The sequence below is a fragment of the Oreochromis niloticus genome, linkage group LG19, assembly GCF_001858045.2.
Source record: "Oreochromis niloticus isolate F11D_XX linkage group LG19, O_niloticus_UMD_NMBU, whole genome shotgun sequence".
NCBI classification, from domain to species: domain Eukaryota; kingdom Metazoa; phylum Chordata; class Actinopteri; order Cichliformes; family Cichlidae; genus Oreochromis; species Oreochromis niloticus.
Window position 1 is genome coordinate 20,417,102 of NC_031983.2, and position 16,842 is coordinate 20,433,943.

The window sequence follows — 16,842 nt, forward strand, 5'->3', positions numbered from 1 at the left end:
CATTAGCCCTGAGCTTAGACTTTCAGGTAGCCCTTGTGCTCAACCCCTGTATGAGCTTCACTTACCGGACATTGTCCACTCATAAACTGATCGAGTTCGTCTAAATATGAACGACTAAGTATTTGTAAGGTACTTCCTGCTGTATTTTGAAGTTTTAGTAAGAAATAAAGTTCAGCTTAAAATGGAAACGCTCTACCTTCAAGTCAGAGCTGAGGGCATAATGTGACTACTTGTATTGCGTCACTTCGAGCAGGAAACAAGCGACGAGGAGCAAACACGCCGCCTTTGAATGTATGCAAGACTGTAAACACTGAAGGTAGCTGGAGTTCGTGAATTAATTTAACATCGTATTTTGTTTTTTCTAACCTGGTAAGCGAAGAAACTCCTGACGTTTTCTACTCACTGAATTGTCTGCGGCTGGCATGTATACAGAAGTTAGCTCCAGGCATGGAGCCGCAGTACTGCTGAATGTATTATCCTAATTAGTTTGCAGGATATACGAGTGTTTTGCTTGCTGATGCACTTTTGATTCCTGTTGCTGTCTATACTTTAGATTTAACGTGTAACAATATAACTATACGTCCATTAGCTAAGTTGATCTGGTTGTTTAACATAGTTCTGTGCTTCCAGTGGCCTAAAGGTGCACTTTCCTTTGGTTGCAGGTTACCCGTAGGCGAGTGTGTATGGAAGATGCTTCTCCGGACGTTGTGGTCCAGACTGGGAGCCCAGCTGCATGCAGGGAGCAGATCAGGCTGCGTTTTAACCTCGGCCAGGACTCATTGTGCTCCGTGGAGCTTTTCCAGGACCTGCCATTTAAACTCTATTCATCAGCAGCACGAGCAGAAAAGACATGTTTCTTTGCCTGCTTTGAGTGGATGTAAAAGTCTTAGCAGTGGGTTTTTGACTGACCCTGGGAGACTTTCTAACTGTGCAAGAGGACAAATAAGTTTGTATTCAACCAACCTCGTAAAGTCAGTGTTGAAACCAGGTTTGAAACCAGCAACAGTGCCTGGAAAAAGGGCACCCAAGGGACCACGGACGAAGCAGCCGTCCAGAGCCAACCAGCCTTCCCTCAGTGAAGACAAGGTGATTTAACCTTAGTGTAGAGAAATGTTTTATTTAGCTGTGCCTGGTATTGTTTTATTTGTTGATTCAATTGTTTGTCTCCATAGGATATGATGCAGTGCATTGCTTTTGCAACAGCAGATCAGTATCATTTGCCAACACTTTCTCACGACTTGATAAACCACGGCTTCCATGAGATAGATTTGCCCAGAGGTATGAGTGAAAAGGTCATACAGCTGTGCATTAGATTATTAGTGATGGCTTTCATGATCGTCATGTTTTATTTTCAGATGCCTCGAATGTTCTGGTGATAAGCACAGACATGGCTGCAAAACCAGATGACAATGCACAAATCTTCTTCTTCAGGTAATGCTGACACGCTTTGGTTTAGACTTTGTCTCCAATATTAATGGTATTATTTTGTTGTAGAAAGGTCAGTTCTGTTTAAACATTGTCAAAAATATGGTTTAAATTGAGGATTATTGATATTTGGTTTGGTCAGTACTTGGTGATACAGGCGTACTTTGGTTTGCCTGTATGCCTGTATCAGTGATCTATTTCTCAGCATCACATACACACACAAGTCTAAACATGCAATTGCAGAGATTGTTATTTGGATTCGGGTCTGGATTACACGAAGCTAATCAGTGGTGGTGGTGCCTTTTTTAATTGTTGATGCTCTTCTTGCTACGTGAGGCAAGGAATCCAGGTCCCAATGCATTGTGTCTAAGCAGTCACAGAAGGTTGTGAAGGTCTATGTAAACCTCCAAGGATATGCCTCCTCAGACAATCACTGACCTCCTGCTAAACCATTCATGCTGGATGTTGTATGCAGCATAACGCTCGCCACAGCATCTCCAGACTCTTACCTGCCACATATGCTCAGTGTGAATTTGCTCTCATCTGTAAAGAGAATGGAGCGCCACCGATAGACCTTTTGGTTTTGTTGATCTCTAGTGAATGCTATTCGATCTGCATGCTGCTGGTATGTGAACACAGGTCCCACTGATGGATGTCAGCCCCTCATGCCACCCTCATGGAGTCTGTTTCTGACAGTTTGATTTAAAACATGCACGTGAAGTTTTGTAGGCCACCTCCCGTTCTTCCTCCCACAAAGGAGCAGATACTGGTCCTGCTGTTGGGTTAATGCCCTTTTACAGCCCTGTCCAGCTCTCCCTGTGGTATCTCCACCACACTCTTGAGATTATGCTGAGAGACGCAAACTCTGTTGCTATGGGATTTGCCATCCTGGAGGAGTTGGACTATTTGTGCAACCCGGCTGGGATGGTGATAGCGTCTCATCTTACTAGTAGTAGCAAGGACAAGGAGATAGCAACGGTCTGTGGCAACCATTCCCGTTTTGGGGGGTTGTCTTGTTGTTGTCTCTCCCTGCACCTGCTGTCCCTTTGATTTGCACCAGAGCAGGTGAAATTGAGTCTTAATAGTTTATGCTTTCTAACTGACAGGTTGCTATCCCTGAAGTTTAGCTGACTTTTTTGTTATATGCTGACAATCAAGCATTCCTTTAACGTTTTTCAGCAGTGTAGTTACTAGTACTTCTTTAGTACTGCTGCTTTTTTCTTTGGCCCCATAATGCCTGATCTCAGTCTAAAGTTTCTAAGTTTAAAAGTTGTTTTGTTCAGCTCTTGAGTTCTTGTTTGACTGCTTGCCTCATGATTACCTTGGACCGATAGTTTGTTTTGTAACATGAGAGGAAGGGTTACTGACTTGTCCCACTTCCTAAATTTTTAGAGAAGGCTCAGTAGTTTTCTGGAATGTCGAGGAGAAAACGGTAAGCAAACATTACCATTAATGCAATTAATCTAATTTCCAGTTCACTTTTCTACTATACTATTGTTAAACTCTGTAATTTCCCCTCGCTCTTTACAGATGAAAAACATTTTGAGAATCCTGGAACACCATGAGATCCAGCCTTATGAAGTAGCGTTAGTCCACTGGGAAAATGAGGAGATTAACTACACTGTGGGAGAGTACGATGAACCTCATGCTTTGTTTTGTTAGTGCTTTCAGACTCTGTAACGTTTCTAAACAGACACATTTTTCCACCTCAGGGGAAATACAAAGCTTGAGCGTGGCAACTTTATTCTGAGTGACATTATGGATCAAGAGGAAGCTGTTTTGGAGAAATTTGCATTTTCAAATGCACTTTGTTTGTCTGGTGAGAAGCTGTATTTTAAGTCTGAATCATAAAAAATGTGTTTGTTTCCTGTGAACACTGCTAACTTTCTCCCTGTGCTTTCTTTTCCAGTGAAGTTGGCAATATGGGAGGTAGCATTAGACAACTTTGTAGAGTCAATTCAATCAATTCCAGAGGTACAGTGAACACTTAACAGCAAGAATGAATAATTGATTATTTATAAAGGTTGTTTGTGTGTTAGAAGATGCACGTGAGAGGTATTTTTCTAAAACGCTAATGCCAGCATGCTAATTTTTTTTCCTTTCCCACCCAGACACTCAAGTCTGGGAAAAGAGTCAAGCTGTCCTCCGCAGAGGTTATGCAGAAGATAGGAGAGCTTTTCACATTAAGGTAAATTCAGGAAAGTACAGCCTTTCTATTTTTGTATTCACTATTTATGAGCAAGTAATACAGCTTGAGTTTTGTGTAATTATACATGTTATTTCTAAATGCAAAAACTGCAGTTTGTTTGCTTTTCTAGTATTGCCGTACTTTAGTATTTTTATTTACACTCTGCGTTGACAGACACTGTATAAACCTGAGATCTGACCTCCTCCTCACGCCCGATTTCTACTGGGACAGAGAAAACCTAGAAAAACTCTACGATAAGACGTGCCAGTTCCTCAGCATCAACCGCAGAGTCAATGTAAAGGATAAACCATCGCTGCTGGGTTATTGTGTTAACACTCAATCATTTTCTGCCCATGTAGCTTCATAATCTGTCTCATTTTAGGTTGTGAATGAGAAGCTGGAACATTGCACGCAGCTGACAGACTTGATGAGGAGCCACCTGAGTGAGAAGCACAGCTTGAGGTTGGAGTGGATGATAGTCATCCTGATTACGATTGAGGTAAAAGTGGTCAACCAAGAAGCCTCAAAGAATGCAGCTTTTTTAAAACGAACCTTTATTCATGCTTTTAAAAAAACACGGAGATGTTTAACAATGAGTACATCTCATTTGTTTCTCTTGTAGGTTATGTTTGAACTCGCAAAAATGATCTTCTAAACTGCTCCTCTGAAGCTACAGCAACTCTAAAAAGGGCACAAGCAGCTATGAAAGAAGAATGCTGCACTGTGCAAAGGCACTGAGTCGTGAAGGGGACCTAGATCACTCTGAATGTGTTTACTCTTCATGTGTTACATCAGCAACTTTCTGAAAACCATGAATTATTTTTTAAATCAAGAATTTCACAAATTGTTGCTGAGGATCTTGGCTGAGGGTGGAGGGAGTATTTTACACACATTTGTTCTTTATTACTGTGAAAAAAACAAAGAAAAATCAAAGTAGGCAAAAAAAAAAGAAGATTTTTAATCTTTTGTGATGATCTGACCTTTATGTTTTGGGACTTTTTTTGTCTTTATGTTCTTAATTTTCTTTTTATGTCATGTGAAAGCGTCTATGTTTTCTTGTCAGTCTCAAAGATACATTTTTAAAAGGTCTTATTTGCATGGGAAGGCAGGGACTCCCACATCTTGACACTGATCTTGCAGCTGATTTAAAAAAGAAAGGGGGGAAAAAAAGATGTAGAAATGCACCCAGATTTACTGAGTCCCAAACACCAACTGTAACTCTGTTATAAAAGATGGGGAATAAAGTATTTATGTTCAATATTTCTCAGCTTCAGTGTTTGGATGTTAAACATTATTAACAGATTTCTTTTCTTTTGCAGTAAACAAATAATTACTGAAGTACTTTGAATTTATATGTATTAATTTATTCAAATAAAATAGTTTTTTATTAATTAAACACTGGTAAATATATCAGAAAATATATAAATACACATAAATCAATATTAGTGACATCAGACAAGCAAGGATTGTCCATAACAGACAGTAATGGAAATAAGATTTCAAAATAAAAGCATACAGCTAACATAAATACCCTTTCACAAGCTTATTTCTCTCACTCTGTCGCAGTTTGATTATTGAGCCTCAGGCATCAAGCTTAGTGAGGAGGCTTGTTTCTGGCACTTAGATTTATTTTTTCCTGTCTCTAAGTCTAAATTTAGGGTTAGTATCTCAAATTCTCAGCTTAACTTGAAATTTTGAGATAATCAAAATTTCCACTTTTTATTATTTTGCAGTGGTAGAAACAGCCTGTTAAAGAACAGGAGAACAAAAAAGTTTGAGTAAACATGATTGCTTAAGGCACTGCTGATTAAAATTAGATTAACTGCGTATTTGATTAAGTTGAGCTTTAAATGAAACACTGTCACACCTTGCTTCATGCCATGCTCTCACCATGCTCTTATTTTCAAACTGCTCACAGTAAAAATTCTAATCACTAAAATATTCATTATGTACAAGATCACGTATAATAATAATAATAATATATGTATATATATATATATCTCCTCAGTATGTTCAGGTCTGACTTTTTAAATCATGTGGCAACATGTATATAAGTGAAATACTGATTGCAAAAACTACGTGTTGTGGAAGCTGTTAAATATCTACATTTTGCTAATTTTTATAAAAAGGTGTTTCTATGTGCTGTAACATACATCATGATTTAATGTGGTCTGTGAATAACACCTGAACATTTTTTAAGCTTTTTACCATAAAAGGTGAAAAGATTCAACAAATATATTATGATATTCTTATTGACTTACTGACATATACATTCCATTCAAAAACTTAGGCATAAAAATGTATGAATTATGAGTGGAGAGACCTGACATAATTAGCAATGAAGTTGCATTACATGACAAACAGGTAGTTAAATTTACTGAGGCCCCTGCGTGGTAAAAGTAGCTCATCGTCACACTTCTAAAACCATTCAAAAATCACAATTCATGCCCCCTGAGAAGATTAACCTTTTTTTTCAATGCACACTTTCCAAAACACTCTCTTAAGTCATATACTGTATAATATTAAAATAATCTTAGCAATTAAGGCTAGTTTCGCTAATAAATATCAGAATATTTTGGTGCAACATAATGTGAAATAAAAGGCTTTGATGGCTTTATGAAGCTTTCTTCCTTTTACTTTTTGATTGTCCGACCTACAAAAAGAAATACAAAAAAGGGCATACATTTAATTGAATTTGATTGTGAAAATATACAGAATAAGAGAAGTGGCTTACCACTCAGTAACACTTGAGCTGGGTTAGGTTAATCCCATTCTGCCTGAGTGACACATGTCGTGATTACTGGGTACTCCAGGGCAACAGCAAAATCTTCACCTTCACTCTCAATTTCACCTGTTCCTCCTGTTTCGTGCACTCTCTGGTGACTTTCCTCGTCCTCACTCTTGGTATCAGGTGCCATTTCAAACTCAGATTCAGGATCTTCTTTTTCCTCATGTGCACTTCCCGCTTGAGGCTCCGTGGGTTCTTCCACTTGGATGTGGGATGCCCCCTTTTCCTCTTGAGTGTAAATGTCTTCCTCAGCATCCAGCCACACGTCATCATTTTCCTCCTCTATTTGTTTAATGGGCTCCTCTGCTGTTTTTTCTTTGCTACGAGCCTTGAAGACTGCAGGATGACTGATCAACAGTCCTCGTTTCTCTTTTTGCATCACAGGTTCTGTAGTTTGTGTGGCCTGAATGTCTGGAATTATCGATTGCTTTGACTGAATTTGTTCCACTGGTTCTATTGTTTCTATTGTCTGGATGCTAACAGCCTCTAGCACTGGCTGTTTTGATATCATGGATCTTTCAGTTAAATCTAATTTTTCTGCTGGCTCTGTGATTTGCTTCAGCGGTTTGGTGGTTTCTGCTGCCTGGATTTTGGAGATTATTGGTTCCTTTGATTCAGCTTGTTCTGCTGGTTGTGTTGTTTCCATTTCTTGGACAGCAGCATCCTGAAGTTTAGGCGGATGGGAGACCACAGCTTCTGATTCAGTGATTTCTGTTGTCTGAACAGCGACTTCCATTAGCTCCATTTGTTTCTCGCTCTCAACTCTTTGCATTGCATTTATCAGGTTTGTAGGTTCCACTGCTTCTACTGCCTGAACAGCAACTTCGGACACATTAAGCTGTTTCACAGGTTCTGCAGGAGGTGGTGGGGATGCTGGTGCCTTTAGCTGCCCAAACTGTATATTAAGTTTGAATTCTAAAGACAGGCTTGAAGGAGATTCTACATTACCTATTGACGAGATCATACCTGTGTTCTGGGGGGCTACTAATCCTGTGTTATTTGGTGTAACAATCTGGCTTTGTGTACTTTGTGGTCTTTGTGCTTCTGTGGTGGTATCGCCATCTTTCTTCTTAGCTAATTCTTCAGATAGTGCTGTTGCATCCTCCGCTGTCACACATACCTCTGATTTTTGCTGCTCAGCTTTAGTTTCTTCCAGATCCTCTTTGTGATCATGGGTAGAGATATCTAAACCTAAATCAGAAGTTTTCAATTGATCCTCAGACTCTTTCTGCTCAGCTGGGATCCCATGTCCTTCATCCTCTTCTTCCATGAGCTCCCCAGAACTGTCCTTCATCATTTTTTCATCCTCTGGTTCACTTGATGCACTTTGAACTGTCTCGCTAACATCTGGTTGTTTTATAACTTCTTGTTCCAACTCATCTGGCACAGATTCAGGAGTGGGCTCTGGTAAATTCTCCTTTACATGTTGAATAACTTCTTGAACAGTTAGATTGTTTTCCTCGTTATTCACTTCCTCTTCGATTGCAGTAGAGGCAGATAGATTTTCTACTTTTTCAAGAGTTTCATGACAAACATCAATAACTTCTTTGGCTTCTGTAACCCCTACCTCAATCATTGTGTTGACGATATTCTCTGCTGAATTGATATCAACATCCACCACTTGCACTTGGAATCTGTGATTGTTGTCAAACTCTTGTGATGGAACATGCATCATAACAACCACACTGCCTTCTTCTGCTGTGTTAATGACATTGTTCTTCTCTAATGGTGTTGTAGTCTCAAAAGTGTCCTTTACCTCCATCTCACTTGCTTTTCTTTCTATCAGGTGTTCTCGAATCTCAGTTGTTTCCTCAATCAAAACATCAGGTATTACTGCTGAAACATCTTTTAGATTACATGTTATTACTTGCATCACTACAGCATGCTCAGTGGCAGCAGTGATTACCTTGGTGCCTTGAAGTTCATCAGCTTTTTCCCCCTCAACACTTACTTGGGCTGTACTAACATCCTCATCATATTTGGGTTCTTCTGAAGCTTCAGCACTGTCAACACAAGTCTCTTCATGGACCTGATCATTACTTGCTTCTTTTTCTTCTTCTTCCACAGAAGGCACATAAGCAGCTGTTACTGTTTCATCCACAGCTTCAGCTTTTCTGTCTTCGTGTTCAGCTTGATCATTTTGTGGAATGCTTTCGGTTACCTGATCTTTGTTTATTTCTAAATCCTGGTCTGGTTGCTTTTTCTCAGTTTCATCTGTAATGCTGTCAGTGTCTGGTTTTGGAACATCTTCTAGCAATGTTTCAGTTTCAAGCTCTTGAGTGCTAAACACCTGAACACTTGATGCAACTGCATTTGCAGACTTGAATGCTTCACGGTCAGTTGCAGAAACATTGTCTTCTGCATCAGGCAGTGATGCTTCTGGTTCCATTAGGTCAACTGCTTTCTGCTTGGGTTCACCTGTAACTGTTTCCATTGCCCCCATATCCTTGGATATCACCTCATCTTCAATTCCTTGAGGCTGGCCTTCCTCTGAATCTAATGTGACAGCTTGTACCACTTGTAACACTGCCTTGGTTATGGAATCATCTAGTGCTTCACCTTTATCTTCAGTGATTGGTACCATTTTGGCCTCTTGGGGCTGATCTTTTTCTGCAGGTGGAACATCCTCTGATATTACTTCTTTGTCCCATGACTCACCACTCCCCTCTTCTAAATCTAATGTGACTACTTGTACAGCTTCTACTTTTTCTGGAACTTCAGGCAGTGATTCTTTGTTTTGAATCTCATCGGTCACTTCAGTGGGATGTTGTGTTGTCTGTTTGTATTCATCTGTTACTGGTTCAGCAGACCGAATGTCCTCTGAAGGTTGTATTTCTGTTTGAACACTATCTTCTTCTGAATGCAGTGATGTTGCTTGAAGAACTTTTGGTACCTCTGGAACTTCAGAAACTTCGGGCTGTGGCTCTTTTTTTTTAATCTCATCTGTCACTTCAATGAGATTCTCTGCTAACTCTTTAGATTCATCTGTTACTGGTTCAGCAGACCGAATGCCCTCTGAAGGTTGTATTTCTGTTTGAACACCGTCCTCTTCTGATTCCAGTGTTGTGGCTTGAACACCTTCTGACACCTCTGTAACTTCGGAAACTTCAGGCTGTGGCTCTTTAATTTCTGGCTCATTAGAAACTTCACCTTCAGTGAGATGCTCTCCTGTATATTTGTATTCATATATTACTGGTTCAGCAGACTGAATGTCCTGTGAGGGTTGTATTTCCTCTTGAAAGTTGTCCTCTTTTGATTCCAATGTTGTGGCTTGAACACCTTCTGACACCTCTGTAACTTTGGAAACCTCAGGCTGTGGCTCTTTAATTTCTGGCTCATTAGAAACTTCACCTTGACTGAGATGCTCTGATGTCTGTTTGGATTCATCTGTTACTGGTTCAGCAGCCTGAATGTCCTGCGAGGGTTGTATTTCCTCTTGAATCCTATCCTCTTCTGATTGTAATGTTGTGGCTTGAATACCTTCTGGCACCTCTGTAACTTCAGAAACTTCAGACTGTGGCTCTTTAGTTTCTGGCTCATCGGTCACTTCAGTGAGATGCTCCCCTGTATGTTTGGATTCATCTGTTACTGGTTCAGCAGACTGAATGTCCTGTGAGCTTTGTATTTCTTCTTGAATCCTATCCTCTTCTGATTGTAATGTTGTGGCTTGAATACCTTCTGGCACTTCTGTAACTTCAGAAACTTCAGACTGTGTCTCTTTAGTTTCTGGCTCAATGGAAACTTCATCTTCAGTGAGATGCTCTCCTATTGGTTTGAATTCATCTATGCTTTCTGCTGGTGGAACATCTTCTGAGGACGGTGCTTCTTCTTCAGGTGATTGAACTTTATCCTCTTCTGCAGTTGCTGTGGCTTTTTGCTCAACTTCCACTACATCTTTCACTTCGTGATCATCTGTTTTAGGAGCTTCAGCCTGTGTTTGTCTGTCTTCTGGCTCAACAGTCACTTCAGCAAGATGCTCTGTCTGCTTGGAATCGTCTGTAACTATTTCTCTTGGTGGTATGTCCTCTAACGATAGTGCTTCCTCTTCAAGTGACTGAATAGTATCCTCTTCTGAAGCTTTTACATCTTTTTCTACATTTGCCAGTGCTTCTAACTCATCCACCACCAGAGAAGGTTCAGCTTCAATTTGACTTTGCTCAGTAATATTTTGATTGATCTGATCCCCCGTGGAGCACGAACTTTGGGCTTCCTGCTTGATGCTTCCATCTTTAGTTTCATCAGCCTCAAAAAGAGCTGACTCTGCTTCTTGAGTCTCAGTTTTTGAGGTATCTTCTTCTACTTGATCTGCCACAACTAGAGAACCTTTATCTGGGGCAACTTCATCACCTTCAGGTAATGTCTCCTGAGGTAACTCTTCCTTTTCTTCAGAAATGCATTCTAGCACATGTTGGCTGTCATCAGTAACTTCTAATTCTTTAATGCTTTCTTGCATCTGTGTAACACTGACCTCATGAACTTCATCTTCAGTGACTTCTGCATTGTCAGTCTCCTCAGATACAATCTCAGATACAATCTCTGTTGAAACAGCTTTGTTAACATCAGGTATGCTCTCTGTTTGGGCTGTTGCCTCAAGTTCATTAATTGCATCAATTGGTTCAGCATTTAGCTCTGCGTTTACCACTGTTTCATCTGATCCTTTGTGTATTTCCAGGATTTTCGGCTGTTCTTTTTCAAATGTTTCAAGTAATTGAGGCGAGACAGAACTAACTATTCTTTCTGAACTTGGCTGCTCTAAAGTCACTGGGACTACATGCGTGCTTACAGAGATGGTTTCAGCAACTTGTTCTAGCAACAACTCTATGTTGTTGACACTGTATTCAACTGGGACAGGTGTTGCGTTACCAGATGTTTTTGAAGAGTCTGATAACTGGGAAACCGCAGAGATCATCTCAGTTTCATCTGTCACAGTAATATCAACAGGCTCTGGAGCTGTTATGGCTTCAGATGTGATCTCGACCAGGTCCTCTGCTATAGTGTCATCTCTTGCTGCTTCCTCAATGCCTGAAGCCGGAGTGGCCATCGTCTCCGTAAGTACTCCCTCCTCTGGAATATCACTGAGTTGTTGGTGTTTACTGATTGATTCTGTAAGGTCATCTGGTTCTTCAACTGGAGCAGGTGTAGCCAGTGTTTTAGGAACCTCATTTTCTAAGGCTTCCTCGTTGTCTTGGGACGTTTGTGTTTCGAGTGGAAGACTATCACAAGGTGGAGTGGAGTCCAGATGGACTTCATTGTCTGTTACTTCTGGTATGTAACTTTCTACATCTGCTTTGGTTTCTCCCATTTCATCTGCAAACTCTGACAGTGGAATCACAGCTGGAGTCTCAGAGTCTTCATCATCTGAAGCTTCCTTGTCGGCTTCATCTAAAGATACTTGTTCTAGCGTTTCAGCAGGCTTTCTCTTTTTTCTTCCAGGTAGGAGATTCTTAATAGAAAACGTGGACTCAGCTTGAGTAACTTCATTGTCAGAAGGAATGATATCTTTGCTTTCATCCAGATCCTTGGCTTTTGTTTTGGGGGTGACAAGTTTTTTAAATGATTTCCATGTTGACTCCCCATCACTCTCTGGAGGACTTCCTTCTTTTATTTCTTGGGCCTCATTAGATCTTTCTAGTGGTGATTCTGCACCTTGTTTAAGTCCACTGTCTTGCTTGCTATTTTGGGATGTTTCTTCTTCTGAGTCTGATGATTTTCGGCTTTTTCTCCTTCCAGATCCACACAAAACAGCTTCCCATGACACAGATGAGTCTTTCCTTTTTTTTCCTTCTTCTGTGCTGTGATCTGATATTTGCTCACCTTCACTTGGTTTTGCCTCATCTACTGAACCTGAGATTTGTGCCTGTTCATTGCTCAACGAAGGCGTCTTGTTACGTTTTTTTGGAGTCAGAAGTTTTTTGAAGGCTGCCCATGCACTGTCCTCTTCTTCTGCTGCCGGTGCAGAGGGTTGTGCAGGACTTTCGTCTTTCTGATTTTCAGCCGACTCTGTTGAAGACAGCAGCTGATCAGAGACTTGTTCTTGAGAGTCAGTGATCTTTGTGTCACTTGATTTCTTTGCTTTCTGTTTTTTGGAAAGACTCCTGAAACTAGAGCCTGACATTAGCTTCTTCAGGGGACTCGCCTGAACTTTTTCTTTTTCTTGAGAGTTTAGCATTTCACCCTCACCATCTGATCTCTCCATGGAAGGTGGTTTAACATTATCCTGAGTGGTTACTGCAGGCACGATCTTAACTTCTCCAAGTCCTTTCTCAGTTGTAGCTGCCTCAGTATCAAGAGTAATCTCCTCCTTATCCTGTTCTTCCACTGCTTGCTCTGCTATTTCAGCAATCTCGTTTTCCCCCATATCCACCAGTTCCTTCTCGGTTACCTCATCTTCTGCAAGTTTCTTTTTCTTCCGTAGACTAGAAAAGATTCCTGTGGTAAAAAACCTTTTTAATGGAGATTCAGCCACCTTTTCTTCAGTAATCATTGGGGATGCTGGATGCAGTTCCTGTGTAGTATCCTGGTGTCCATCTTCATTTACAGCAGGTGAAGTTGTTCTTGCATCATCATTATCATGCTCAGCTTCCTCTTTGGTTTCTGTTTCCTTTATGTCTGCATTTTCTGGAATATTCTCTGATATACCATCTGTCAGACTGGGACATGTTGTTGAATCATATTCATTTGCTTCCTGTGCTGTGTTTAGATCCACACTCTGTTCCTCATTTTCACTTTTGACCTCTTGTGCATTATCTTTGATCTCCTCTGGTATGTTTGGTACTTCCTCAGGCACATCTGTTTCAGCCTTTTCACCAGAGCCTTTTTTAACTGTCAATTTCAAACCAATGTTGCTGAAAAAATTTCTAAAACTTTCATTGATGTCATTCTGCTTTTCTTCCATTTCGATAATTTCTACTTTTTCAACTTCATTTGCATCAGCTTCATCTGGTGATGTTTTTGCATTGATGTCAACACTTTCCACTGGAGTTTTTTCTTCTTTAGGGGACTTTTCTGTCTTTGCAACATCTTTGTCTGGAGAAAGGACAGTTAAACCAACAATTAAATTAATCATTAAAATACTTTTGATTGCAAGAACAAAATTGGCCCAGTGTGCTAACAGATTCTTTCACCTAGAACCCAACAACTCACGCTTCTATTGAAACCGTGCTGGCAGAAATAGACAAATTATGAATACCCACCCTCTGCAGAAATCTCGTCTTTGCAGTGACCATTGAGTGCTGCTATAGAGCCGTCTGCTTTTCCATTTATCTCAGAGATCTGCCCATTGGTTTTGAGAGGCTGAAAAAAAGCACAAAACTGAATGTACAATAAATCTCTGCTCATGTGTGCGTGGCACGAAAAATATTTAACAAGTCTAGCTTGAACCTCTGAAGAATTTCCATCTGTAATTAGCAGGGATGCCAAAGACCTATAGAAACAATATAGACCAGTTACTATTGGCTAAGTTTTGTGGCAGCCTTAGAGTTAACGCTCCTAATTTTTCCAATCCTAAATCCATGAGTCAGATTAGTTGGGAATGTCTGAGCAGGGTTTAGGGAATAAGAAACTTAACTGCACCCAATAGTGTGCAAAAGAAACCTAAATAAACAACTGTAAGTACATCAGACCATGATATTATTTCCAAGATAAGCTTTTCAACTTTTTTAACCAATTTATTAGATGTACAGAGTTTTGCCTATCTATTTATTCATGTTATAATGTTGCCTTATTTTAAGTGCTTTATCTAATTTAAACAGAATTTAAACAGACTATCCGAGCTCACCAAGAGCCCAAAACTAATAGCAACAGAAGGCAAAACAGCCTAGTTTTAGATAGTTAAAGGCCATAATAATCATCAGTAGTATTCTCCCATTAGCACAACTTAAATACAACATATTGGGATTAATGTTTTTTCTTTCTTTTTAACACCCCACTTCCAAGCTTAAGCACGTGATTTCTTACAGCAGTGTCATGTCTCCACCTTAATAACATTCAGCATGGTTGAATATATCATCAAATCAACACAAAATTCGCCAATAAAAAGCATCAATTTCTCTACCGATTCTTACAGGACAGTGCTAATTGACATCCTTATCAGCATGAGCTGTTATAATGTTGTACACTAATAATCAATGTTGTTTTCTCCTTAGTCCAGCAGGAGGGAAATTCCATCTCTCCCATGGGCTTTATTTGGTTCACTCCAAGAATGAAAGGTCATCATTCCTCCATGCTGTTTCCTCTTTCATCTACAGTAAATGAAAACCTCTGCGACATCAATGAAATAGTAAAAAGCGAGTATTCAGAAGAGTAATACTATGTAAGTTATCAGGTAGCCTCAAGAGCCAAAAGCCAGCAGTCAAGGGCCATTAAATTTACTCACAATTTCAACATGAGGCACTGCACACAATACATTTAACAACTTTAAAAAAAACAACAACAACTTTTACAGTAAATGGTTTAAGTTTTGTGTTGTAAGACTCAGGCTATGATTTACTATTATTATTCTTTTTCACATTTTGCAAATCTTGCTGTATAAGGAAAATGGGGCCAAAAAGCGTTTCAGTCAATGTGGGACATATTACATATGAAATGCATCACATATTACATATTTTTCCTTTTATTTTCTTTGTCTTTATGTTTAAGGAGAAATGACACTAGGCTGTTGTGCACCCAGCACAATATATAAATCAATCAGTAGTGCTTCCTGTTACAGAAAAGCTTAAAAAGAATCAGATTACTCGCCAGTGTCCCGGTGTGGCTGGATGCACTCATCCACTTTGAAGGGACAAGGACTTTTCCTTTTATTCTGACGTTAATTGATGTGTTGGCATGCAGCGTGTGCACCGTCCCGACAACAACAACAAAATCCAGCCTCAGCATTTTTTCATCTTTCAAAGCGCCGACTCTGTCACCATAATGAATCTAATGAAAACCACTGATTGGTAAAGAGGACAAGCTAAATCATTGTTGCAAAGTTAATACAGCCATAAAGGAACAATTTGGGGCTCTTGGGATATGTTACCTTGTCTTCAGTATCCTCCACAGTTTGAACATCATTCACTTTTGCGCTCTCCTCCTCCTCCTCCTCTGCATCCTTCTTGCCCGCACGTTGCGCAGACTGAGTGTCTCCCATTATCTGAACTGCAGCGCGTCGCTATCCGGAATGAGCCACACAAGTGAAACGGATATCCCACAAGAAAAACAGGCCGGTAGCTCAGCTGAGCCACAGAAGGCGGTCAGCTCTCAAATGGTGTAGTCTGGATGCTGGAAAAACTCTTTCCTCTTAGATTAACACCTCCCTGCAGAATCACATGAAGCCATATGAGCCAGCTGACCCGGCCCGGCTGGGCCCGCCTCTCTCTGCATTGAAAAAAAAAAAAAAGAACTGCAGAGAAAACAGCCTGCTCTCAGATTACTGAAGAGAATGTCCCAGCAACAAGCATAAACCTGCACTAGTGAGGATGCACTAGCCCGCTGATGCACTGAACAACGAGCGGCTATGTTAAAGGTTTAAAGGATATTTTCATAGGAAATAGATGCTGCAAATGCATGAATAAATAAGAAAGTCTGTTGCTGTTTAACACTTTGGCTATTCGGAAAGTGGATTTTATAACTAATTTTATTATTAAAAAAAACTAGGAATTTTGGAACTAGGAATGTTCTTTTTTTAACTATTTAAATCTTTAAAAAAATGGTTAACAGTTAAAAATAGTTAAAATTAACTACTGGCTGCCTATTATATATATAATAGTTATAGCATTCCAACAATTACTCAATAGGCACAGCCTTTTGTAAAGCACATGCAATAACCTGTACAATGAAAAGAATACATGTTGATCACCAAATTTTGCGATCATTTTATGTATCAAAAACCTCTCTAAGTCACTGTAGGGCACATTCAGTCTGACAAATAAGCAGACAGATTTCATTATAACAAATGTCATATAGGCCCATGAGCGTCAAAAGTGGTTTATGAAGTTGCGGCTGGACATTGTGGGTCAGTGTCTGGGGAAAATGTCACAACCTCTTGAACCGGCCTGTTGATAAAGTTGCCATTACATCAGCTGCCCTGCAAATATTTCTAGGGAGATGCTTTTGTCCAGTTTTTGGACAGCATGTTAAAACCTACATCCTTATCATTAGAACAATCCTCTTTATGTATAACATTTTTAACAATAATTTATAATAAGTGGGAAGAGTTCTGGGGAAAACAAATGTATGTCTTAATAACTTATTTAATAACATTAAAATGGGCAGCTGTATTACTAAAACATCTTTTAGAGAATGGGAAGAAGTGGACTTTTAAATAGCAAGTTGCCAGCCTTATATAAACACAGTATATATAAAATGCGGCATGCTAATGCTAAAAGAAAGATATTAACATGATTGTTAACATGGCCAGATGTTAAAACTTCAACCCAACATTACTGTTATTACTGTTATTAAG

At 39.8% G+C, this 16,842-nt stretch overlaps 2 protein-coding genes across 3 annotated transcripts; one reads left to right on the forward strand and one right to left on the reverse strand.

Moving 5' to 3' along the window:
* The first annotated feature begins 170 nt into the window (after positions 1 to 170).
* Positions 171 to 4,683, forward strand: rmnd1 (required for meiotic nuclear division 1 homolog). Of its 2 annotated transcripts, none has more exons than XM_019348774.2 (12): positions 171 to 316; positions 663 to 1,086; positions 1,173 to 1,278; positions 1,356 to 1,431; positions 2,818 to 2,857; positions 2,956 to 3,056; positions 3,138 to 3,244; positions 3,335 to 3,399; positions 3,537 to 3,613; positions 3,788 to 3,908; positions 3,996 to 4,112; positions 4,236 to 4,683. In XM_019348774.2, the coding sequence occupies exons 2-12, from the start codon at positions 691 to 693 to the stop codon at positions 4,266 to 4,268; spliced, it is 1,239 nt and encodes a 412-aa protein (XP_019204319.1). In that variant the 5' UTR covers positions 171 to 316; positions 663 to 690; the 3' UTR covers positions 4,269 to 4,683. The 2 variants fall into 2 exon arrangements, with proteins under 2 accessions (XP_019204319.1, XP_013125517.1); XM_013270063.3 differs by having other exon boundaries at positions 228 to 369.
* Positions 4,651 to 15,742, reverse strand: akap12a (A kinase (PRKA) anchor protein 12a). Its single transcript, XM_005477338.4, has 4 exons — positions 15,418 to 15,742; positions 13,595 to 13,694; positions 6,348 to 13,427; positions 4,651 to 6,266 (listed from the first exon to the last, which is right to left on the reverse strand). The coding sequence occupies exons 1-3, from the start codon at positions 15,526 to 15,528 to the stop codon at positions 6,376 to 6,378; spliced, it is 7,263 nt and encodes a 2,420-aa protein (XP_005477395.1). The 5' UTR covers positions 15,529 to 15,742; the 3' UTR covers positions 4,651 to 6,266; positions 6,348 to 6,375.
* Between the last annotated feature and the right edge of the window lie 1,100 nt (positions 15,743 to 16,842).

Coding starts and splice junctions, on each gene's coding strand:
- rmnd1 (XM_019348774.2), top strand. CDS start 691: ATGCTTCTCCGGACGTTGTGGTCCAGACTGGGAGCCCAGCTGCATGCA. Junction 1,432..2,817: donor GCACAAATCTTCTTCTTCAG/GTAATGCTGACA, acceptor CTAAATTTTTAG/AGAAGGCTCAGTAGTTTTCT. Junction 3,057..3,137: donor ATTAACTACACTGTGGGAGA/GTACGATGAACC, acceptor TTTCCACCTCAG/GGGAAATACAAAGCTTGAGC.
- akap12a (XM_005477338.4), bottom strand. CDS start 15,528: ATGGGAGACACTCAGTCTGCGCAACGTGCGGGCAAGAAGGATGCAGAG. Junction 13,695..15,417: donor TGGAGGATACTGAAGACAAG/GTAACATATCCC, acceptor GCTTTTTTTCAG/CCTCTCAAAACCAATGGGCA. Junction 13,428..13,594: donor AGACGAGATTTCTGCAGAGG/GTGGGTATTCAT, acceptor TCCTTTCTCCAG/ACAAAGATGTTGCAAAGACA.